At 36.7% G+C, this 24,986-nt stretch overlaps 2 protein-coding genes across 5 annotated transcripts in view; both read right to left on the bottom strand.

Moving 5' to 3' along the window:
- The window catches only part of LOC134475111 (ATP-dependent RNA helicase DDX3Y-like), a 69,873-nt gene that overhangs the window by 34,006 nt on the left and 10,881 nt on the right, over positions 1–24,986 (bottom strand). The window contains exons 1-7 of one of the 3 annotated variants that reach the window (XM_063244505.1): positions 8,611–8,784; positions 8,071–8,120; positions 5,226–5,286; positions 4,319–4,366; positions 1,896–2,025; positions 180–335; positions 2–101 (exon numbers count right to left, since the gene is read on the bottom strand). In XM_063244505.1, coding sequence (XP_063100575.1) covers positions 2–101; positions 180–335; positions 1,896–2,025; positions 4,319–4,366; positions 5,226–5,286; positions 8,071–8,118 — 543 coding nt within the window. In that variant the 5' untranslated portion in view covers positions 8,119–8,120; positions 8,611–8,784. Of the gene's footprint in view, position 1; positions 102–179; positions 336–1,895; positions 2,026–4,318; positions 4,367–5,225; positions 5,287–8,070; positions 8,121–8,228; positions 8,525–8,610; positions 8,785–24,986 lie in introns of those variants that run through there. The other 2 variants (XM_063244504.1, XM_063244506.1) reach the window with 2 other exon arrangements.
- LOC134475109 (probable ubiquitin carboxyl-terminal hydrolase FAF-X) overlaps positions 4,339–24,986 on the bottom strand; it is a 185,172-nt gene continuing 164,524 nt past the window's right edge. The window contains exons 46-48 of one of the 2 annotated variants that reach the window (XR_010046058.1): positions 8,071–8,120; positions 5,226–5,286; positions 4,339–4,366 (exon numbers count right to left, since the gene is read on the bottom strand). Coding sequence is in view for 1 of the 2 variants with exons in the window: in XM_063244487.1 (XP_063100557.1) it covers positions 9,502–9,615 (114 nt within the window). In the remaining variant the exon portion in view is untranslated. Of the gene's footprint in view, positions 4,367–5,225; positions 5,287–8,070; positions 8,121–9,493; positions 9,616–24,986 lie in introns of those variants that run through there. The other variant, XM_063244487.1, reaches the window with a different exon arrangement.

Genomic DNA, 24,986 nt, shown 5'->3' with positions numbered 1-24,986 from the left:
CATTTTCAATATGTGGAGGGCAGTTATTGCCAGTTGCCTCTACTGGTATATCATCGTATTTCTCAAAGTTAATCCCCGTGTTTCCTCCTGAGAAAAGTTCCCTGAAATCAGATCATTGTATGCATGTTATACTAGATAATAAGTTTCACAACACTTAATAACATTTTTCAAAAACTTACTGTTCTAAGCGTTCACTTGGAGGAAGTGGTTTGGACCAATCATCTTCATCTGATCTGTCATACCAACGACTATGTCCACTACGTTCAAATTTGCCAAAGCCAGCTCTGTCACGACAGCCAGCACTATCATAATCACTCCGTCCATGATCATCAAATCTAAACAGCATACATAATTGCTATTTAGTTAACACTGAACATAATTTTTCTTCAGATATGTCAATAATTCTACATAATTCAAACACCAGTTGTGTAAAAATGATCTCTATTCAACTACTGCTTGGGTATAGCTTACACTTTTATTTTAAAAAAAGAAAAACAACTAGTAGTAGAAAAGCAAAAACAAGTAAGAAGTATATAGAGAGGAATATGTACTTATGAGAAGACTTTAAGTTTTACTTTTAGTCATTTATAATAAACTGAAAGCAGTTTGGTTTGGTGGTTCAAAAATAATATTCCAAAACTTAGGAGGTTAAGGCAGGAAAGCCATGAATTAGAGGCCAATCTGGTCCACATAAAAAGATCTATCCTTTAAAACCAAAATAGTCAGGTATCGCAGCATTACACCTCTAATCCCAGCACGTAGGAGGCTGAGGCAAGAGAATCATAAATTCTAGATCAGCACTGGCTACAAAGTCAGCTCAATGCTGGAAAGAATTGCATAGCAAGATGCTGTGTCAAAAAAACAAAGGAAACCAAAAGAAATGAAAAGTAAAACCAAAAAACATCAGGAATTTAGCTCAATGGTGCAGCACCTGCCTGGTAAGCATGAAGTCCTAAGTTCAACTTAAAAAAAAAAAAGCCATGAATTTAGCTCAGTGGTATGTAAGTGCCTGTGTGGCAAGTGCGAAGTCATGAGTTCAATCCCCAGTACCAAAACAAACAAACAAACAAACAAACAAACAAGATTAAAAACTCCCTTATAACACCAAGAGAAACAAAACAAAACAAATCCAGAAATAATACTAAACTAAATACAATTATTCAGTTATTAATATCAATTTACCAGAATAAGCAACTTAAAATATTTAAATTGACTATGGTGGTTTAGGAGAATAACCACAGATCAGGGAAAGCTGAAGCAGGATTATCTCAAGTTTGAGGCCAGCCTTGACTAGACTTAGCAAAATTCAGACCCAATCCCAACTCCGTAAGTGAGACCCTGTCTCATCCAAAATAATAAAGTTTAAAAATTGTAGTTCATAAACATCTCAAGTAGAAATACATTTCATATTATTCCACACAACTTTACCTCAGGTCTACCTACCATAATGCTACTGCAAAAAATTTATCTAATTTAGAAAGGACTCCTCCCAAAACAAAAATAATATCAAACAAAAGCAACATTTTGCTTAATCAACTAGTACATTATCTGTAAAGGAAAAACAGCCTGTTAATTAAATCAAAAGCAAACCAAGTATGGTGACTCATGCATATAATCCCAGCACTTGGGAGGCTGAGGCAGGAGGATCACTGCAAATTCAAGACCAGCCTGGGCTACAAAGTGAACCTAAGGCCAGCCCAAACTGCACAGCAAGACCCTGTCTCAAAAAGACAATGAATAAATAAATAATTAAAATAAAATATAGCAAATTAAGATTCCTAAATTAGACTAAAGTAGTTTAGTAGTATAATATTTGTCTAGCATGCAACAAGGCTCCTGGTTTCACCCTTTACAAAATGATTCCTAACTAACACATGCATTCATAAATTTTTTACCTTCCCCTTGATCCACTGCGACGATCACTGAAATAACTGGACTTTCCCCTTGAATCACGAGATCCAAAACTGCTATATGCATCCCTATCTTTACTGCAGCTCCATCCTGAACTTTCCTTATGGTAGAGGCCTTCAAAAAAAAAAAAAAGAAGCAAAAATTAGAAACTGTCAGGACTCTGTAGGACTTGCAACTCTCTAAATATTAAGCTATTTAATGACAACTTTTACTTTTTCTGTGTGGAATGAAAGATTAATTTAAAAATCTTTTAATTCTCTCTTCATTTAAGCAACGTAATCCTGGGACAGCCATGAATAATGTCAGAGAAAGCAATGGTGGCATGTTGGAGGTCTCAAATGACAGCTGACTGCCATAGGTCCATGATTCAATGAACTGGTTGTCCCTGGTTCAAGGATGTGAGGTAGGAGCAGGACAGCTGGGTGTCACGGCGGACAGTGGATATTCCTCTGTGGTAGCATTCAGATCAGGGTGGCTCCTCCCGAGTTCACAGTCTGGGAGTGCTGCTACCAACACCTCTACTTCTGCTGCCGCTCATAGTATTGCCCTAGCTGCCTGCACTTGTTGCCATCTCTGCCCTTGCCTCATGACTTCTGGTCCTGAAGCCCACAGGCATAGGGCCCAGGGTAAGCTTCTACCTGAGTGAGGCAGAAAGTATAATTTAGTGAGGTGATCTTGCACATAATGGTGCATGCCCGTAATCCCGTCACTAGGGAGGCTTGAGGTGAGAGGATCTAGGAGTGCTTGGAGTTCAAGGCCAGGTTGGACTACAAAATGAGGTCATGGCCAGCCTGAACTGCACAGCAAAACCCTGTCTTAAAATGACAACAGACAAAAAGAGAAAAAAAAAAAAAAAAAAAAGGAAAAATGTTTATCTTGGTGTGCTGGTGCACATCTCTAATAGCACCTGGGAGGCTGACGCAAGAAGGCTGCCTCAAATTTAAAGTCAGCCTGGACTACAAGGTAAGCTTAAGGTCAGCTGAACTACTACATAGGGAGACCCAGTGTCAAAAAAAAAAAAAAATACAGTTCAGAATCAATACCATACCTTCATTCCATACTTCAGTAAACTATTACTATGACAATTCATTTTATTAACAACAATATAAAAACAGCAAATTCAATTCTAAAAAGATTGGCAAATCCTTAAAACTTGAACCAAGTTAAAAGGGATTTTTCTTTTAGTATAAGGATCTGAACTCAGAGAACTAAATCTAGCCCTTTTCTAACCTTTTACTTGGACATGGTTTTGCTAAATTGCCCAGAATCTCCTTGAACTTGCAATCGTCCTATCTCAGTCTCTTGAGTAGCTAAGATTAGAGGTACTGCCACCATACCATTTTAAGATTAAGTTAAACTATAGGCAACTACTTTGAAGGCAGTAAGATTCACTATGATGCCCATTCTGGTTTGACTATTATCTTCTTTGGAAGTCCTGTAGTGTCTACAAGGTTTAGGTTTTATTGGTCTTGTTCTCTACTGTTTTGTTCACCTTTATAATACCTTATGAGATAGACAATTCTTTTTAAGGAAGCACGAGGCATTATGGTAACCATTGTCGATAACCTTGTACTCTGTTTTTACATCATGTGCTATGTCTACCCTTAGTTTTGACTGACAGCTTTGTTTTGCCATACTTGACTTTATTCTCTTCCAAAAAAAAAAAAAGTAGTAAGAACTAATGAGTAATAAAACTCAAAATGTGTAAATTTTGTTGTAAAAAAGAAAGGGAAGGGGGCTGGGGGTTTAGCTCAGCGGCATAAGCACCTGCCTTGCAAGCAGGCGGTCGTGAGTTCGATCCCCGGTACCAATAAAAATGAAAAAGACAAAAAAAAAAAAAAAAAAAAAAAAGAAAGGGAAAAAAAGTGCTCTAAAGTATACAACTGCAAGTGTGTTTAGGGGTGTTAAATAGATGACCATATTAATGTTTTTGGTTGGATCATTGAATACAACTGTTTGCAGTCTCACTGTTTGAATGTCCACTTTGTATGTTTTGATATTGTGACTTAAGCAACTATCTCTAAGATGATAAATGTAATCTAGTAACTGGTGATTTCTTACAGTTTTTTTTTGTACCTCTGTATTAATTGTACCCTTACACTGCTTTGTTTTGTTTTGTTTTTTCTCTTTTGCCTTTTAAATAAAATTAAAAAAAAAAGATTAGGTTTAACTGTGTTAATTTATGTCTCACTTTTAAACAGCTGGGAAGTCTTGTGCTAAAGTTGTTTAATTTACACATACCCCACACAGTACCTGATTGTGGTGGTGCACATTTGTTAATCCCAGGGTTCAGGAAGCTGAGGCAGGTTTGATACTAGCCTGCATTACATACTGAGTAGGCCAAACAAGACTGAAAATATACGAGACTGTCGAGAAAAATGCCTTCTGCAAAATGTCACACTCATACCTTTAGATGTTTCTCTGTTCCTTAAATGAGGGGGTATGTAACGTCCCTCTAAAAGAGAAAATGCAAAAATTGAACTCATATGTATTATATTCTACCAAAGTTTATCAAAATGTCAAATTACTAAGAGCTACTTTTTCTCCTAGGATAAAATACTACACATTAAAAACATATAAAAAGGCTGAAAAGAAAAAATTTAAAGCAATTGTTTTATTTCTTGAGCTTTTAAAAATTAAAGTCTGTCACCTGATCCATGCATAAGTAAAAGTACAAAGAAGTCACTTACTATTGCAAAAGCACAAAATTTAATCTTCAATATTAAAAAATCCAATGGCACTTGCTTAAATTGTGATAGTTAAGTAACCACCTAACTACCCTCCTTTCCAAAATACTAACTCCAAAAAGTCCCAGTGCTCTTTTATATCCAACTGTTTTAGAAACAGTTTCTCACTAGGTAATTCAGATTGGTCATGAACACACTATGTAGCACATGCGGCCTCAAACTTGCAGTAATTACCTTACCTGAATTTCCCAAGTGCTGGCAATAAGAAATGTGTGCCATGAAACCCAGCCTAACATGTTAAAAACAAATTTCTTTTCACATGGCTAACACAACGCACTATGCTTCAAATTCTTTAAGAGAAAATGGCTGGGGGCTAAACTGGGTATTGTGGCACATGCTTTTAATCTGAGCACTTGAGAAACTGAGACAGAAGGATCACCTGCACTATAAAGTGAGCTCTAAGCCAGTCTGAACTGCACAGTAAGACCTGTCTAAAAAAAAAAAAAAAAAAAAAAAAAAAAAAAAAAGACTAATGGTAACTATAGATTATAAATATACAAATGGTCTTGATAAATTTAACACAGTTCAGGAGAGAATGCACACATCTTCATATAATTTTTTACTTACTGCTTGCTGTACCTGCTCCCCCACTCTGATTATCACAAGAGTTCAGGTCTAGACCAGCCAACTGGAAGAGAGGCATTAAATACAACACAGGTACATATAAACTAAAGGAAAGAAAATCAAATAGCATCATGGCATTTGCTAATGGCTTTTGTTTGCCTTTAAAGTTTTACGAATGCTTTTAAATTCACAAAGCATGGCAATGACGACAGGCAGATCATGAATTAACACAGGATCTTAGCAAACCATTTTATAAAGCAAATACCAAATTTAAAATGTCCTTTCAACTTTTCTGTAACGAAATTTAGTAATTGTCTTTGAAGACTAATCTTAATGCCACTGATTACTTCCTGATACTATTTTCAACTTAAAAAAAGGAACATTTGAAAATTCCTTGATTTCTTTATGTTCTAAACAACACTGCACTCCGATGAACTCTTGGACATCATCGAGATATGATGGTGCACATCTATCATTCCAGTACTAAGGACGTCAGCTCAGGCAGGATTATGATAATCAGGACTTTGGGGTCAGCCTTCACAGTAATTAAAACCAATCCGAATATGCAACCTATCCTGTCTCAAACAAACAAAACTCCTGGACATCAGAATCCAGAACACTGTACTGTCACCATCCAAAAGATGCTAAGTAAAGCATAATAAATTTACATATCACAGCACTGATGCTTGGTACTTGAAGAGTGGCAATATTCCTTCCACTTATACATTCGACAAGTTTAGGTCTTTAGCCATAAATATAATAAGAAAATTAAATTACATTCAATGCTTTAAAACATTTCTAAAACCACCTTACAATATCTCCAATGTTTTGGTTTTGTCGGTTTTATCCTTTACGGTTTTGTTCAATAGTATTACAACTAATGATATAGGCAATTCTATTAGAAATAGCGGGAGGCATTAGGGTAACCATTGTTGATCACCTTGTATTATGTTTTTATATTATCTATTATATCCACCCTTTTGACTTGACCGATTCTGTTCTGTTATGTCACATTTGGTTTTACTCTCTTCCAAAAAAGCAATAAGAACAGTGGGAGCAATGAAACCCAAAATGTGTAATAGTCACTGTACAAAAGAGAGGAAAAGAAAGTGCTCTAAACTATATAACTGCATGTATATTTAAATGTATAAGACAGAAAATGATATCACAGAGTTCTAATGGATCATTGAACAGAACTGTTTGCAGTATCATTGCTGGAATGTCCACTCTACAAACTTTAATTCTGTGACTTGAACAATTATTTCTAAGATGGCAATATGTAATCTATTAACTAGTGATCTCCTACTGCGCATTTTTTTCTTCTGTAAATCTGTATAACTTGTACCCTTCACTGTTTTTTTTTTCTTTTCTTTTCTCCTTAAATAAAAATTTAAAAAAAAAAAAAAAAAAAAAAAAATAAAACCACCTTAACCTCAATTCTTTTCTCACACCAACAGATACCAATACAATAGGGAAAAAAAGCTATTTCACTTTGTTATAGCTTACAAAAATTTTTTGTTTAACAAGTGTTAAAATCATTTGTTTTGTTTTTAGACAAGGACTAGGCTGGCCTTGAAATTTCAGCAATTTCAGCCCTATTTCTATTTCGATGCTGTATTTTAACACATTAGATCTTGACAAACGCTAGTATTAACATAATCGTCTTGCAAACAGAAAATAAAACCTTCAAACATATAAACTAGCAAATCCTTTTAATTACATACAACATTTAAACGCCTTAAATGTCAGGAGATTGACCGCAGAAAACCTGATAAACGGTCTACATAACTCAAAAAATCCATCAAAAACAAAACTACAGTAGTGACAGATTCTTGCAATGGTAAAGTTTGTGAACACCACTTCTAAAAATATGCACTCTCTTCCCGGCGGTCAATACCTCAAATGCTAAAGTATTCCATTTAAAAGAAGAAAGAGTCTTGCTTTAACCTTCCTGCACTGGCAAATAATGCCACCACCCCGCCCCCCCAAAAAACACAAAAAACAAAACAAAACAAAACAAAACAAAAAAAACACCCTATCTCCTCGTACTTTGTTTTTCTGACAGGAGCCCGCTATGTAGTTTAGCTCAGACTAACCACCAATTTGCAGTCATCTTCCTGCCTCAATCTCCCGTATGCTGGTATTACAGGGATGTGCCACTGAGCCCGTCCACACGCTTTAACTAAAGCATACAAATTACAATAAAAATAAAACTGCCTTTGGCTAACTTGCTATTCAGTAACTACTTTTACAAGTGACTGTACAAAAGCACAGTGTATCCGCCCCAGCTAGCGCCTGACCTCGGTTATCTCCAGACAGGGATTAAGACAACTCGTGGCAGCCATTCCTTTCCGGCCTCTAGTCCCCACCATTCCTTTCCTGTTCTCACGCGTCACAAGACTTTCCACTCCATGGAACACAAAATCACATAACATCTCCTCATCGCTCGCTTTATATTGTCCTGCTACTACAAGGCAGGGTAGCAGCATAGAATTAAACAGAAATGACCATAAACCAACCCCTCAGAAAGTGCCCCAAAAGGACCCATCTTGCGTTCCTAAACGTCACAAATTAGTGGGCGCCCGCATATGCGCGTTTCCACGGAACAGCGTTCCTTTATAGTAAGTCCGCCATTACGCGCCATTGAACCCAATACCCTAGGCTATGCCTGATAATCAGGTTACTGCCAACGCACTTTGTCACTAACAATTCTTTATGGCTCAGTTCACATTCTTTCCCCATTTTACACAGGCCACCCCACGATACGGAAGCCAATAGTAGAGAAAACGAGCTCAATAAACACTTCGTCATGTTAAGTCTTCGAACAAGTAGGCTTATTTCATCTTACCTGCTGGTCCACGCCGCCCAGCGTATTTCCCACAGTCACATGACTCATCCCTGGAAAGAACGGAGAACTTGAGGTATCTCACTGCAGGTTTTAAGTCCGAAAGCCGGACTTCTGACAACTATTCGTTTACAGTCCGGCGACACTAGTATTACACTTACTCTGCAGAGTACATCAGCACGCAAGACACGTATCTGCCTCTTCGGTGCTCGCCAACACCTCCACCACCATCACTACTAACACCACCGTTTTAAAGTAGCCGTTACTTTTGCCTTAGATACTCTCGTGCTTAAGTCATAACCTCGCGAGATCTTTGAGTCTCGTCACAACTTCTGGGAATCGCGAGAATTTTGTTGTCGTCGCCCACTACCAAAGCGACACGTTTGAGTTCTCGGAAAGTAGCGAGGAATTACTGTTTTTAGTCTTTAGTGGAAAACGTTTTTCATCCCCTTCCCTCGTTCCTCCCTTTTCCCTCTACCCCAGGCACTCTTTTTCTTCCCTTAGGATTATGGGAGTCAGAAGTTTTCTAAAATTTCTACTTACTTTGGCTTCGGGGCAGCTTTAGCAGATTATGAACCAGTGAAATAAAACCCTGAAACAGAGGGTTTAGTTCCACCTAATCAAGTGTGGCTGGTGTAGAGTCCATTTCGTAGAACAAAATACCATCGCTCGAATACTTAGGTGGGGAGGAGAAACAAGCGGAAGGTGGGCAGAAAGATTTCAAGGGCAAGGCAACATAGAGGACAGTCCGTAGCACTTACAAGCTGGCGGGCTACCCCACTAAGATGGCTTAGGCTGCTGGGGGTTCCCAAGTACCTGAGGCCCTTCTTCTTACTGATGTGTTTCCCCTGCAGGTAGATGAAGTGTACGCCTCACGCAGTGAGGACACAATGAAACAATGATACTGTCAATGACGCCTCCGGTCATACGTACTCCAGATGACCTCTTCCCATCCTAGCTAAGTACATTAGTAGCAGTGAACTAGTACTTGATGCTAACAGTACTGTATTCTATCTCTGAAAAACCCACAAGGAATGGAACTGTGAATATGACCCCCAGGCAGCACTAGTGAGCGGAAAATGGAGACAATGGGCTTACTTGGAGTGAGGAATTGCGTTTGGTGGTCCGAATCAATTTCAGCACTACAGTTCACTAAAGTGCCAGATGCTAAGACTCTCCTGACTGGAATTTACTTTAAACACCTAAAATATTCACAAAGGAAAAGTTCCTAATTTTGGTTACTCAAGACATGTATAGCTAAAAGACTAGATTTGTTAATCTATATAATAAAAGAGTATCAGGTTGAAAAGAAACAATACATCTGTAAATCCAGTACTAGAGATACTAAAGCAGCAAGTCATGCCATGATTTAGAAGCTATTCTGGGCTCACAGTAAATTAAAGTCCAGCCTTAGTTACATAACAAAATTCTGTCTCAAAAAAAAAAAAAAGGCAAAGTAGGCAGATAAAGGGGTATGACAGGATACCAAAAAACACAAAACAGACTGGGAAAGAACGATGAACAAAAAGTTTTGTCTTCACAGTCTCTCTGAAAAAGAAAAATGTATTCATTACTGATGGTTAGTAAATAAAATATCTTTCACAGAACTTCTGGTAGTAAACAATTATTCTATTAAGTAATCATTTCCACTCATTTTCCCAATTCTATCTTTTCATTATTCTGTAATTTCAGTTAGCCCTCCCCATGGTAGGGGGCACTAACTGTACTAACCTACATTCCTAGATTTTTTTAAAAAAATTGTGCAACAGAGTTTTGCAAAGGCGTTACATTGCTCAGGTTGGCATTTTCTGATCCTTCCTCTTAGCCTGTAAGAATGCTGGGATGACAGACTTGCCCTCCTACACCTGGGTTTTAATGTCTTACTACAGACATAATATTGAGAAATGCGTAAGATTGAAATGATGGAAAAGTGTAGACAGCATGTATAATTGGTATGGGGAACAGAAATTTCTGACTTAGCATATGTACAGTATGAGTTCACGTTCTCCAAGATTGAATGAATTTTAGGAACAATGGAGACTAAGAGCAGAAATATTTATTGAGAGAAAGCTTCATTTGAATCTTGGTACCAAAAAAAAAAAAAAAAAAGAAAGAAAGAAAAGAAAAGAGAGCTTCAGTTCAATAGACAGAAGGGTTGAGGTGTGGGTTGCCAAAGATTCCATATTTTCTAGGAATGTTTATAGAGTAAAATCATGAGGTAAGAGGGCCTAAATTGGGGAAAACTGGGAAATCATGAGGCAGACAGGCATGAGGTGAGATCAAACTATGGTCAACTAATAAGTTTAGTTGTTTAGGTAAATTTGACCAAATCAGAGACAAATGGGGAAGCAAGTCACATAGCAAGCAAGCATTTTTAGGGATCAGTAACTCTTTCCATAGGAATAGGGATAGTGACTTCTGTCTTCTCCAGGTGATTCAAACCTAATCCCTAATGTTTATACTTTGGATATGGTTGCATTTGTTTTGTCTTCTGTCTTGCAATCTGGACCAAAGCAAGACGTATATATCTCCTCCAAGATCATAAGACATTTGGTCCTCTGTGCTGGCTTCCTTGAGGGCCTAGCCCTGTCTCACTGCCTGTAATATTTCTAATTAGATCAACTGCTTGTAAACATAATGATACAAATAATGTGCTTAGGTCACCAAAACCATATGGAAAGAGTGGGTGTGGGGGAGGCTGTAAACCAGGCATGGTAGTTTATGCCTGTAAACTCAGCCTCTGGAAGGCTGAAGCAAGAGAGTCAAATTCAAGTCATTTTGAAGGTTATACAAAACATCTAAACTACAGGCCCAGTCTAAATTACAAGATCAAAACAATAGTCAAACACAGATTGAGGTCCTGGCTGGGCCCTGCCCAGCAACCTCCAGGGAGCCAGAGCTGTACAGGCAAGCTGAAGCCTGCCACAGCAATCCCTACCTAGCTGCACAGCTGCAGGTCTTTACTGAGAATCTAGTAGGCCCCTGGCAGCATCCCCAACAGTCTGGAATCTTTGGATCATCACTGGGCTATCTTCCAGATAGCCAGGAGCCGCTGTTCAGAGACACCAAGAAGCCAGAGAATTTTGGTGTGCCACATGGTGTAAGTTGAAAGCCTGCCCAGTGTACTTCACATAGCATTCAGCCTTACTACACCACTCAGAACCTGGTAGGGCCCTGCCCAGTGACCTCTAGCAGCCTAGGAGCTTCAGTGAGCAACAGAGGGGATACTAAAGGTCCACCCAGTGCATAACCTCCATCTGGGGAGCCTTTCACTGCTAATAGGGACCCAGGGAATACAAGAAAATGACAAAATGAATTTCAACCTGTAGGCCATCCCAAATAAGCCTAGGAATATGGACATAGAAGAAAAGTGTAACCCATACACTTGAAACTTCTGAAATGATAGCAACTGAAGGAAGCAATTCCATAAAGCTGTGAAGGAACTCAGATTAGAAATAACCTCCCAGGTAAAAGAAGAAGTGATAAACATAATAAAAGAAATGCTTAACACATGTAAAGAACACATAAGTAAAAAATTAAGGAGCACTGCAGAAAGTTGCAAACCTTGCATGAACAATGTAAGAAAGAGAATGCATGAAACAGGTTCAAGAAGATTCTAGGAAATCAAAAATTCTATCAAACTTTGATAAAACCACTTAAATGAATGTGAAGATGGACTTTTAGATCTAGAAGATAAGACTGCAGCTAGTGAACAAAAAATGAAGTATCTTTTTAAAATAACAAGGAATCAGGAAATAACAGTTCAACAGTTGCAAGATGATGCAATGGAAAATAATATAAGATTGATAGGTATAAAAGAAAAAGAAAGTGACAAAACCAAGAATAAAAAACAATACTTCAAGCAACAGAAACCCAAAAACACTAGGGTAGCTGTATTGTTTCCAGACAATGTGAACATGAGGAGCATCCAGCTATGTAAAACAAATATTAATAGAAATTTAGAATCAAATAAGCAATAACACAAATATTATGGGAGACCTTAACACCACTGACACAGAGACAGATGAACTAGACAGAAAGTCAGCAAAGAAACAATAGGATTGAATCAAAAACTTGTGAACAAATGGGCTTAAACGTGTGAACAAAAACGTATGAACAAAGTACTGTACAAAGTGTTCTACCCAGGGGAACTTTCTTTGTCGCCTGGGGACCAGCGTGTGGTTTCTTGCCAGGACCAGTGAGTGGGGCCTAGAAAAGAAATCCTGCCCTCGTCTGGGGAAACTCTCTTCATTGCCTGGGGGTCGGCCTGCGGTTTCCTGCCAGGACCAGCGAATCAGGGAGGCACGGAATTCTGCCCCAGTCTAGGGGAACTTTCTTTGTCCCCTGGGGTCCAGCGCACAGTTTCCTGCCGGGACCAGGGAGTGGGGCCTAGGCAAGGAACCCTGCCCCAGGAATCCCGCCCCGGTCTGGGGGAAATCTCTTCGTTGCCTGGGGATCTGCCTGCGGTTTCCTGCTGGGACCAGAGAGTCGGGTAGGCAGGGAATCCGGCCCTAGACTAGGGGAGCTTTCTTTGTCACCTGGGGACCAGCCTGTGGTTTCTTGCTGGGGCCAGCTAGTGGGGTCTAACCAAGGAATCCTGCCCCAGTCTAGGGGAACTCTCTTTGTCGCCTGGGGACCAGTGCACGGTTTCCTGCTGGGCCCAGCCAGTCGGGTTTAGGCACGAAATCAAGTCCCAGTCTTGAGGAACACTCTTCCTCGCCTGAGGGGCCAAGCCGTGGTTTCCTGTGGGCCCAGGCTGTGGGGCCTAGACGCGGTCTGGGGGAGCTCTCTCCCTCACTTTGAACAACACTTGAAGCTCGAAAATATAGGAAAATGACAAAACGAAAGACCAAAATGCAGCATCAAACATCCAGCCCATCCCAAGAAAGCTAGGAACCACATGCATAGAAGAAAACACATTCCACACACCTGAAATACCTTAAATAATAGTAACTGAAATAAAGAAGCAACTTTGGAAATAAAGAAACCTTAAAGGAATTCAAACTAGAAATAATCTCTCAGGTAAAAGAAGAAATGATAAAAGAAATGAAGGAGATGCTGAACATATCTAAAGAAGACACAGTTAAAAAATTGGAGGACCTAAACTAAAAGATAGAATCCCTGGATGAACAATATAAGAAACAAACAGAATACATAAAACAGATGCAAAGAGATATACAGGAAATCAAAAACTCCATTGAAAGTTGTAAAAACCACCTCAATGAATGTGAAGATAGAATCTCAGACCTCGAAGACAAGATTGCAGCTAGCAAACAGGAAAGGAAGGATCTTTTAAAAATAAGAAATCAGGAAATAACAATTCAACACTTGCAAGATGATGCAAAAAGGAACAACATAAGGTTAATAGGGATAAATGAAAATGAAGGGGACAACATAAAGGATGTCAAGAGGATATTTAGAGAATAGCTGAAAATTTCCCAAACATGAGATTAGAAACTGATATCAAGATCAGTGAAGCAGGGGCTGGGGATTTAGCTCAGCGGCATAAGCGCCTACCTTGCAAGCAGGCAGTCGTGAGTTTGATCCCTGATACCAGTAAAAAGGAAAAAGACAAAAAAAAAAAAAAAAAAAAAAAAAAAATCAATGTACAGAACTCCAATTGGCCATAACCAAAATAAATCTATACCCAGACATATAATAATGAACATCCCAGAAATTGAACAAAAAAATAGAATATTAAAAGCTGTCAGAGAGGGGCTGGGGGTTTAGCTCAGCAGCATAAGCACCTGCCTTGCAAGCAGGCAGTTGTGAGGTCAATCCCTGGTACCGATAAAAAGTTAAAAAAAAAAAAAAGCTGTCAGAGAGGAAAGACAAATCACCTATAAAGGAAAACCTATCAGAATCACAGCAGACTTCTCAGCACAAACAATAAAGTCAAGAAGAGCATGAGTGAAGTATTCCAGATCCTAAAGCAAAATGATTTCCAACCTAGGCTGATGTACCCTGCAAAACTGTCCTTCAAAATCAATGGAGAAATAAGATACTTCCACAAAAAAGAACAGCTGAAAAACTTCATGATCACCAAGTCAATCCTGAAAAGAATACTGAAAGACAGCCTAGATACATTTAGGAAAAAAACCACTAAACAGGGCCCTACCAATATATAACAGTTACAACCATTAATGTAAATGGTCTCAAAGCACCAATTAAAAGAAACACTGGCAGAATGGATCAAGAAACAGAATCCAACCATATGCTGTCTATAAGAAACCCATCTAACCCAAAAGGATACTCACAGACTCCAACTCAAAGGATGGAAAACCATACTTCATGCAACAGGAACCAAAAAAAAAAAAAAAAAAAAAAAAAAAAAAGCGGGGTAGCTATTCTGTTTGCAGATACCCTGAATTTCAAGCCAATAATGATCAGAAGGGATAAAGAAGGACACTACATACTGGTTAGGGGAAAACTTCAAGAGGAAGAGATAACTATCTTAAGTATATATGCACCAAACTCCAGAGCACCCTGTTATATAAAACAAGTACTAACAGAAATGAAAAACCAAATTAGCAGTAACACAATTCTAACAGGAGATCTTAACACACCATTGACACCAATGGACAGATCAATCAGACAGAAAATCAACAAAGAAATAAAAGAACTGAACTGCACCTGTGAACAAATGGACTGAATAGACATATACAGAGTATATCACCCAACAACAACAGAATACACATTCTTCTCAGCAGTACATGGGTCATTCTCTAAAATAGACTATATATTAATTCACAGAACGTATTTAAATAAAGTCAAAAGGGTCGAAATTATCCTTTACATACTATTGGACCATAGTGCTGTGAAATTAGAAATTAATGATAAAAGATACTGCAAAAATCCCACAAACACATGGAAACTGAATAACACACTCTTACATAATCTGTGGGTCACAGAGGAAATTAAAGAAGCAATTAAACAATACTTACAAACAAATGAAATCACAAATACAACTTATGGAATCTGTGGGATACAATGAAAGCTGTCCTCAGAGGAAAATGCATTGCAATGAGTTCACACATCAGGAAAATGGAATGAATACAAATAAATAACCTGATGTTACACCTCAAACATCTAGAAAAAGAAGAGCAAGTCAAGCCCAAAGCCAAAAGAAGAGAAGAAATTATAAAAATCAGAGCAGAAATCAATGCAAGAGAGACAAAAAAACAATCCAAAAAATCAACAAATCAAACAGCTGGTTCTTTGAAAGCATAAATAAAATCAACAAGCCCCTAGCCAACCTTATTTTAAAAAAAAGAAGAAAAAGCTCATATTCATGCAATAAGGAATGAAAGAGGCAAAATCACTACAGACCCTACAGAAATACAGAAGATCATCAACATTTATTTCGAAAACCTCTACTCTCAAAGGTTTGATAACACAAAGGAAATAAACAGATTCCTAGAAGCACACAAACTACCAAAGCTAGGTCATGAAGATGTAAAACTCCTGAATAAGCCAATTTCTATTAATGAAATTGAAAACGTAACTAAATCTTTACCTACAACGAAGAGCCCAGGCCCAGACGGATTCACTGCAGAATTCCAGAAGAAATACAAAGATGACATAATGCCAACACTCCTCAAACTCTTCAATGAAATTGAAAGGGAAGCAACCTTCCTAAATCGTTCCTAGAAGCACATATTACTCTAGTACCAAAATCTGAGAAGGACCCAACTGAAAAAAGAGAACTACAGACCAGTCTCCCTAATGAACACAGATGCAAAAATCCTCAATAAAATATTAGCAAATAGGATGCAGCAAATCATCAAGAAGATCATACACCCCAAGTGGATTCATCCCAGGGATGCATGGATGGTTCAACTTACGTAAATCAATAAATGCAATCCACCACATCCATGAAGCCAAAAGTAAGAATCACATGATCATTTCTATATATGCAGAAAAAGCCTTTGATAAGGTCCAACATTCATTCATGATAAGAACCTTACAGAAAATTGGAATAGATGGCCTTTCCCTCAACATAATTAAGGCCATCTATGACAAACCAATAGCCAATATCATACTAAATGGCCAAAAATTGAAGGCCTTTACTTTAAAATCAGGCACAAGACAAGGATGTCCCTTATCACCACTCCTATTTAATATAGTACTGGAATTACTGGCCAGAGCAATTAGACAAGAGAGAGAAATAAAAGGCGTAAAGATAGGAAAAGAAGAAGTTAAATTATCATTATTTGCAGATGACATGATACTCTATATAGAAGATCCCTAAAATTCCATTGAAAGACTTCTAGATATAATAAATAAATTCAGTAATGTAGCTGGATACAGAATCAATACTCAAAAATCAATAGCATTCCTATACACTAACAACAAAGTCACAGAGAGAGAAATGAGAGGCAACATCCTTCACACTAGCAACCAAAAAAATGAAATATTTAGGAATTACTCTCACAAAAGAAGTGAAAGACCTATATAAGGAAAATTATAATACACTGAAAAATGAAATTGAAGAGGATCTCAGAAAATGGAAAAACCTCCCTTGCTCATGGATAGAAGAATAAATATTGTGAAAATGGCCATTCTCCCAAAACTTATACAGATTCAATGCAACCCAATAAAAATACCATCAACATACCTCACAGAACTCAAGAAATCACTCCTAAAATTCATCTGGTGCGAGAAGAGACCTAGAATAGCAAGGACAGTTATAAGCAGCAAAAGCAAGGCAGGAGGTATCACAATCCCTGACTTGAAGTTATACTACAAGGCAACTGTAGTAAAATCAACATGGTACTGGAACCAAAACAGAGCCCAAGATCAGTGGAATCAATTAGAAGATACAACCAAAACTACAAACACTCTCAACCACCTTATCTTTGATAAAGGGTCCAAACATGTTCAGTGGAAGAATGACAGTCTTTTTAATAAATGGTGTTGGAAAAACTGGCTCTCCATATGCTGAAAACTAAAACTAGACCCATGCCTGTCACCATATGCTAAAATAAAATCTAAATGGATCAAAGATCTAAATATTAAAACAGAAACACTAAATCTATTGGAAGACAAATTGGGTAAAAACCTTCAATACATAGTGTAGGTAAAGAATTCATGAACAGGACTCAAACCGCATGGGAAATACTTCCCAGAGTCAATAACTGGGATCGCATCTTATTAAAAAGTTTCTGCAAGTCAAAAGAAATCTTCAACATGGTGAAAAGAAAACCCACAAACTGGGAAAAAATCTTAGTGAACTGCCCCTCACACAAAGGACTTCTGTCTAAAACATATAAAGAATTTAAAAAGATTAGACCCCCAAAATTCAAAGCCCAGTCCAAAAATGGGCATCTCAGATGAATAAACAAATTTCAGATGAAGAAATTCAAATGGCAAACAAATACATGAAAAAATGTTCACCATCATTAGTCATTAGAGAAATGCAAATTAAAACCACAATGAGATTTCATCTCACTCCTGAAAGAATGGCCAGGATCAAGAAAACCACCAAGAACGAATGCTGGAGAGGCTGTGGGGAAAAAGGAACTCTCCTACACTGTTGGTGGGAGTGTAGACTAGAACAACCATTGCGGAGGTCAGTCTGGAGATTTCTCAAAAAGCTGGGACTGGAAGCCCCATTTGACCCAGCTATTCCACTTCTAGGCATATTCCCAGAAGAACTGAAAGCATCATACCTCAGTGATATCAGTGCACCCATGTTTATAACAGCACAATTTGTAATAGCCAGATCTTGGAAACAACCTAAGTGCCCATCAGCTGAGAAATGGATAAAAAAGTTATGGTATTTTTATACAATGGAGTACTACTCAGCTATAAAGAATAAAGATCACATTGAAATATTTAAAAATAAATGCACGCAACTTGAGAGCATACTCACAAGTGAAATAAATCAAACTTACATGTATAAATACTGAATAGTTTCCCTAGTGTAAAAAATGATAAGAATACATAAAATTATATGATAATCATGATTTCCAATCATATTGGTTTTAATCCATAAAATGTTATCACTCATTAATTGCAATGGTTTTAACCTGGGTTGTTCGATTTTAGTGTCCTTGATAGTATGAATAGCTATTCTGAAGACAACAACACATCATAAAAGCTTAGTGCTGATTTAATGTCATCTTGTTTTGAAGTACATCTGTTTCCACTGGTTTTAACATATATTTTACTATATGCGATAGTATAAACAAAAATTTTTATAGGCAAAGAGATAATATAGAAAAAACCATTGTTCATTTTCTGTCAATTGGTTCTAAATACCCTGTAATTTCTTCATGCTCTTGAATAGCTTCAGACTGACTTGATATGCTTGATGCTATAGTATATGAAGTTATACTCAAATAATTCAAGGAAGGAGGCACTATGGTGACTACTATTATGTTAGATTATCTGGGGATGAAACACAATGATGCTTAAATAGTTTAGTTCTGACCTGTGTTGTTCTAATACAATGTCCTCTTTTACCTCAATCCCATCCTTTTTTAAAATTAATCTTTTTTTTCTTACATTTTTTTTCAATTAAGGGAAAACTAAATTAAAAAATAGTGGGATATATTATAGCAACTTTTTTGTTTTCCTGTTAACCTGATATGATCCCCAGTACTGCTCTCCCCATCTTGTCCTGTCAGATTTTACCATATTCTATTTTGTTTGATAGTATCAAGTTTGAGGGTATAGGCAACCACTTTGAAGGCAATAAGATTCAATAAGAGGCCCATTATGGTTTGACTATTATCTTCTTTTGAAATCCTGTAAGGTCTCCAGTGTAGGTTTTATTGGTCTTGTTCTGTACTGTTTTGTTCAATTCTATTATACCTGATGATATTGGCAACTTTTTAAAAAAATAGCAAGAGGCACAATGGTAACTATTTTAGATCACCTGATATTCTATTTTTACATCATGTACTATGCCCATCCTTTTGTTCTAACCGACTCTGTTTTGTTTAGCCACATTAGGTTTTATTCTCTCCAAAAAATAATAATTGTGGAAGTAAAAAAACCCAAAGAGTGTAATTGTTATTAAAAAGAGAGGAAAGGAAGGTGGTCCAAGGGATATAACTGCATGTATGTTTAAGTGTGTAGGATGGAAATCCATATTACTAAACTTTTGTTGGATCATTGATCAGCATTGTGTGCAATCTCATTGTATGAATGTTCACTTTACATGCTTTAATTTTTTGGGCAACTATTTCAAAGATGACAATATGTTACCTATTAACTAGTGATATCTTACTGTATTTTTTTTTCCTTGAAATTCTGTATTATTTGTACCCTTTTACTGCTTTGTTTTTTTAAATTTTTTTTTCTTTTTTTTCCTCTTCAAATAAAAAAAAAAAAACTGTTCTACCCAACAACATCAGAATATACATTCTTCAGAGCTTCATACAAGACACTGTTCTAAAATAGAACATACAGTAGCCCATACAACATCTTAGGTAAATGTGAAAGGACTGAAATTATCCCATGTGTATTATGTGATCATAGTGCTATAAAACTGGAAATTAATGGCAAAACAAACTGCAAAAACTCCATAAACACATAGAAACTAAATAATACATTCCTGAACAATCAGAGGATCACAAAAGAAATTAAACAATATCTACAAGTAAATGATAATACAAATACATCTTACTGGAACCTGTAGGATGTAATGAAAGCAATCCTTAGAGGAAAATTTATTGTGGTAAGTTTCCACATGAAGAAAACAAAATGAATACAAATGAACAACCTGATGTACCCCTCAAACACCTAGAAAAAGAAGAGCAAGTCAAATTCTTTGCTGGAAGAAGAAAGGAAATTGTAAAGATCAGAGTGCAAATCAGTGCAACAGATACTAAGAAAACAAGACAAAAATGAACAAATCAAAGAGTTGATTCTTTGAATGAATAATAAAATTAATAAGCTCCTAGCCAACATAATTTTAAAAAGGAAAGAAAAAACTTGAATTCAGGAAGTATGAACAAAAATCATGAAATCACTATGGATCATGCAGAAAAATAGATCACCAATACCTACTTGAAAAAATCTTTACTATTATATGTTTGATAACACAGAAGAGATGGATGGATTCCTAGGAACATGAATTACCAAATATAAATCAAAAAGGTGTAAAACTGCTGAATAATCCAATTTCAGTTAATGAAATTGAAAATGTAATTAAAACATACGAAAAAGAAAAGCCCAGGCCCTGATGGATTCCCAGCAGCATTCCTGAAGAAATTCAAGGAAGATTTCATGCCAACAATCCTCAAGCTCTTCAACAAAATTAAAGCAAAAGCAATTCTCCCTAACTCATTGCTGGAAGAAGTACCCTAATACCAAAACCAAAGAAAAACCCAAATGAAAAAGAGAACTATAGGGCAATCTCCCTAAGAACATAGATGCAAAATTTCTCAGTAAGATACCAGCAAACAGAATACAGCAAACCATCAAGATTATACACTACAACCAAGGAATACAGGGATGGTTCAACACACCAAATCAATAAATGTAATTCATGATATCAATAGGGCCAAAAATAAGAATGATATTATTTCAATAGATGCATAAAAGTTTTTGATAAAGCCCAATCCTCATTCACATTAAGAATCCTCCAGAATATCAGAATAGATGGGTTCTACCTCAATCTGATAAAAGCTATCTATGACAAACAGCCAGCATCATATTAAATGGCCAAAAACCAAAAGCTTTCACTCTAAATACAGGAACAAGAAAAGGGTGTCCATTATTACCACTCCTATTTAATACAGTGCTTCGAATACTAGCCAGAGCAATTAGATAAGACAGAGAAATAAAAGAAATACAAATAGGAAAGGGAGAGTTGAACTATCATTATTTGCAGATGACATGATACTCTATATAGAAGACCCCAAAACTCCACTGAAAGACTTCCAGATGTAATAACAACATTCAGTAATGTAGCTAGATACAACGTCAACACTAAAAAAATCAATCAACAGCATTACTATACACAAACAACAAACTCACTGAGACAGCCCTGAGAAATCACACCCTTCACAATAGTATCCAAAAATGAAATACTTAGGAATCAATCTAACAAAAGAAGTAAAAGATGTATTCAGTGAAAATTATAGTACTCTGCAAAAAGAAATTGAAGAGGATTTCACAAAATGGAAAGACATTCCTTGTTCATGGATAGGAACAACAAACGTTGTGAAAATGGCCATTCTCCCAAAATTGTTAGACAGATTTTATGCAATACCAATCAAAATATCATTAACATGCCTCATAGATCTAGAGAAATCATTGCTAAAATTCATCTGGAACCAGAAGAGACCTGGAATAGCTAAAGAAATTCTGGGCAACAAAGGCAAGGCAGAAGACATCACAATCTATGATTTGAAGTTGTACTACAAAGCTACTGTAATAAAATCAGTATGGTACTAGAATAAAAAGACTTGAAGGTCAATGCAATAGATTAGAAAACACAAGCACAACTATAAACAATTCAGCTACTTTATCGTTGACAAAGGGGCCAAGCACATTCACTGTAAGAAAGACAGCCTCTTTAATAAATGGTCCTGGAAAAACTGGCTTTTCATATGCAAAAACTAAACTAGATCCATGTCTATCACTATTCACTAAACTAAAGTCAAAATAGATCTAAGATCTAAATATTAAAACAGAAACACTAAATCTACTGGAAGACAAAGTAGACAGAAATCTTGAAGACAGAGGGTTCGGCAGCCAATTAATGAATAGAAATCAAATTGCATGGGAAATACTTCCCAGAATCAACAACTGGGATCTCATCGCAATAAAAAGTTTTTGCATGTTAAATCTCCAACAGAGTGAAAAAGAAACCCACAAATTGGGAAAAATATCAGGTAACTGTCCCTAAGAATTTAAAAAAAAAAAAAAAAAAAAAAGGCTCCAAAATTCAAAGGCCAAATTCAAAAATGGGGATTTGAGATAAATACACATTTTTCAGATGAAATACAAATGACAAATATATACATGAAAAATGTTCACTTATCATTGGTGAGAGATAGGCATATTAAAACAATACTGAGATTCCATCTCACTACCAAAAAGAATAGCCTGGATCATGAAAACCACCAATAACAAATGCTGGAGAGAATGTGGGGAAAAAGGACGCTGCTGCACTATTGGTGAGAGTATAAACTAGTGCAATCACTGTGGAAATCAGTGTGGAAGTTCTTCAGAAAGCTGAGATTGGAAGTCCCATTTGACCCAGCTTTTCCACTTCTAGGCATATTCCCAGAACTAAAAAAATCATACCACAATGATATATGTGCACCCCTGTTTATTTCAGCAGTTTATAATAGCTAAATCTTGAAAACAACCCAAATGCCTTTCAACTGAGAAATGGATAAATAAGATGTGGTATTTTTACAATGAAATACTATGCAGATAAAGACCACATTTACGTTTTTATAGGTAAGCGGAAGGGATTGAGACAATACTCATAAGTGAAATAAATCAAATTCACATGTATATATACCATATTGTCTCCCTAGCATAATAAACTGAGAAATAAATAAGATATAAAATCTTCAATAAATATTGTGAATGGGTAAGAAACTGCTCAGAGGAAAAAAGTATCTAGAGAAGGAGAAAAGGAAGAGAAAAGAATACATAAATTTGTAAATACACAGATTACTAAAATGATTGTGCTACTAATTCTATTAGTTTTTGGAACAAAACAGTCAACATCGACAGGATTAGATAAATTTTGCATGACCTATGGTAGTTCAAGTAAAACTTCTGAAGGTAACTATGCAAAATTTGTTATGTCCCTACTCCTTGTTTTGAAAGCCTACATTGTTATTGTAGGGATCTTATAGTTATTTATTGTTTTGTTTTTCTCTCTAATATAGGAAGGATAGGCATACATGTCCAGGCTTATATTTGCCTAGAACTTCTCCTAAAGGGTTTGTAAGAATTGACTTTATTAGGTGTGATAATATGAACAACTACACTAAAGAAATCGAGACACCATAGAAGCCACTGATGACTTCCTATGATTTTGTTTCGAAGTCCAATGCCACAACTCAGTGCAGCTCCTGAAGTTCTTGGGATTAAGGACTGTCAATAGGATGAGAAAAATAAAGAAAAGACAAAGGTGGGGTCAAGTGGAGCCCTTATCCTCCTGATGAGAGGAAAGGAACTGCTCAACGACTGTAGCACCTTTAATTATCTACTAGGGAAGATAATGTCAATTTGAGCCCCTTTGCCTAGCAACCCATTGTGTGGCAGGTCTGGGCCTCTTGCCTTTTTGGTGCTGGAACAAGCAACAAGCTTGTTTACTTAGCTTGTTTTGGTCTTTCTGTTTTTTCTAGGCTGACCTTGCTTTAGCCCCATGCATGTGATCAATCTCCAGCTTCAACAGCTCCTTACTTCCCAATAATGCTTTTATATTCTCGGTTTTGATTGGCTTTAATCTGGAATCAATTATTTGATTTCAATATGTATGATGATATGGACAGCTGTTTTGAAGAAAATAAAAAAATTATTGTAGTTATTATTGATTTCCTAGTGTCTTATCTTAAAAGCCCTTAAGGAGCTCATTTTTTGTTTTGTTTTTACACTATTTTGATCTGTACTAATTTTACTGTGTGTGAAAATATGCACAACAATTTTAAAGAAAACAAGACACTATAGTAGCCAAATTTTATTTCCTGCTTTTTCTGAAGTCCTGTGTTATTTGCATTGTTTTACTCAGCTCTGTTTTGCTTTGTTTTATTCTCTTTAAAAAAAGAAGAAAAAAAAAAAAAAAGGATAGAGAGACTGTTCTGAGCCACACTTGGTTAAACTAATGAAGAAAAAAAAGAGAAAAGGTTTGGTTTTTGCTAAAGTCTTGAGTTCAAGCAAAGGGGAAATGTTCAGGGAACAGAAAAGAAGAATAGCAATGCCAGTAGAATTCACAAGTTTAAATGAATGTAAAGATACTAGATGAATAAATGGGATCAGTGGGGTTACAAATGTCTCAGGGCAGCACTTTGGGAGTTAGGTAAGCTACTGAAAACTTTATGGTCTCCTACTAAGTACAATTCTATTCATTTATAAGAATTTACAGAGCAGATGATATCACAAACCTGGCTACATTACCTAGGATTACAGCTTTCAAAAATATTCAAAAATAAAGAATGCTGATATTCAGTGACTGATGACAGTATTGATTTAATCTTGGGAATGAGTGCCATCTTGTGGGAAACATCTCAATTCAGTTATTGTATTACTAAGGGGTTAGTATCTTTACAAGAAAACTTTTGAGCTTTGAATACAGTGGTATAACATATGCATGATTACATGATGATACCTGAAGTTGAATAGTGTTAGAAGCTAAAAAACCCAAAATGTGCTGTGCTTATTATAACCTGTTCTTTTCCTGTAAAACTTGTGTGATTACCAAGTAAGTTGCAACTTTGTAACATACCCACAATGTAACACCCTCCAGGTTCCTGTAACTGCTTGTTCTACCTCACTGGTTCCTTTCATGGGGACAAACTGATCCTAAGATCCTGACCCTTTCCCTTCTGGCTTGCTACTTTATAACTCCCTGAAGCCCCTGGCTCTGAGGCACAATTCCCTGGCAGATTTTCTGGGACAGTGTTGCTGCTGAGCTCAGCTAATAAAGCACTTCTTTTCAATTTTTGGTCTGTCATTTTTCTGCCCATATCACTTGGGGGCTCCTCTGGGATCCCAACTTTTACAGGATTTTCCCCCCTCCCTGGGCTCCTACCCTTCAGATGACATCAGGATCTTTTTAAAGGTAGCTTCCTTCTACCAGCAAGTACTTCCTACTTTTTTTTTTTTTTTTTTATCGATACTGAGGATCGAACTCAGGACCGCCTATTTGCAAGGCAGGTGCTTATGCCTCTGAGCTAAACCCCCAGCCCCTACTTATTACTTTTGTTTGCTCTGCAATCTTT

Source organism: Cavia porcellus, unplaced genomic scaffold, assembly GCF_034190915.1.
Source record: "Cavia porcellus strain 051 isolate PalLab524CR breed Dunkin Hartley unplaced genomic scaffold, mCavPor4.1 scaffold_61, whole genome shotgun sequence".
Taxonomy (NCBI): Eukaryota; Metazoa; Chordata; class Mammalia; order Rodentia; family Caviidae; genus Cavia; species Cavia porcellus.
The sequence above is the reverse complement of the archived record's forward strand: the minus strand, read 5'-3'. Positions and strand labels throughout refer to the sequence as shown.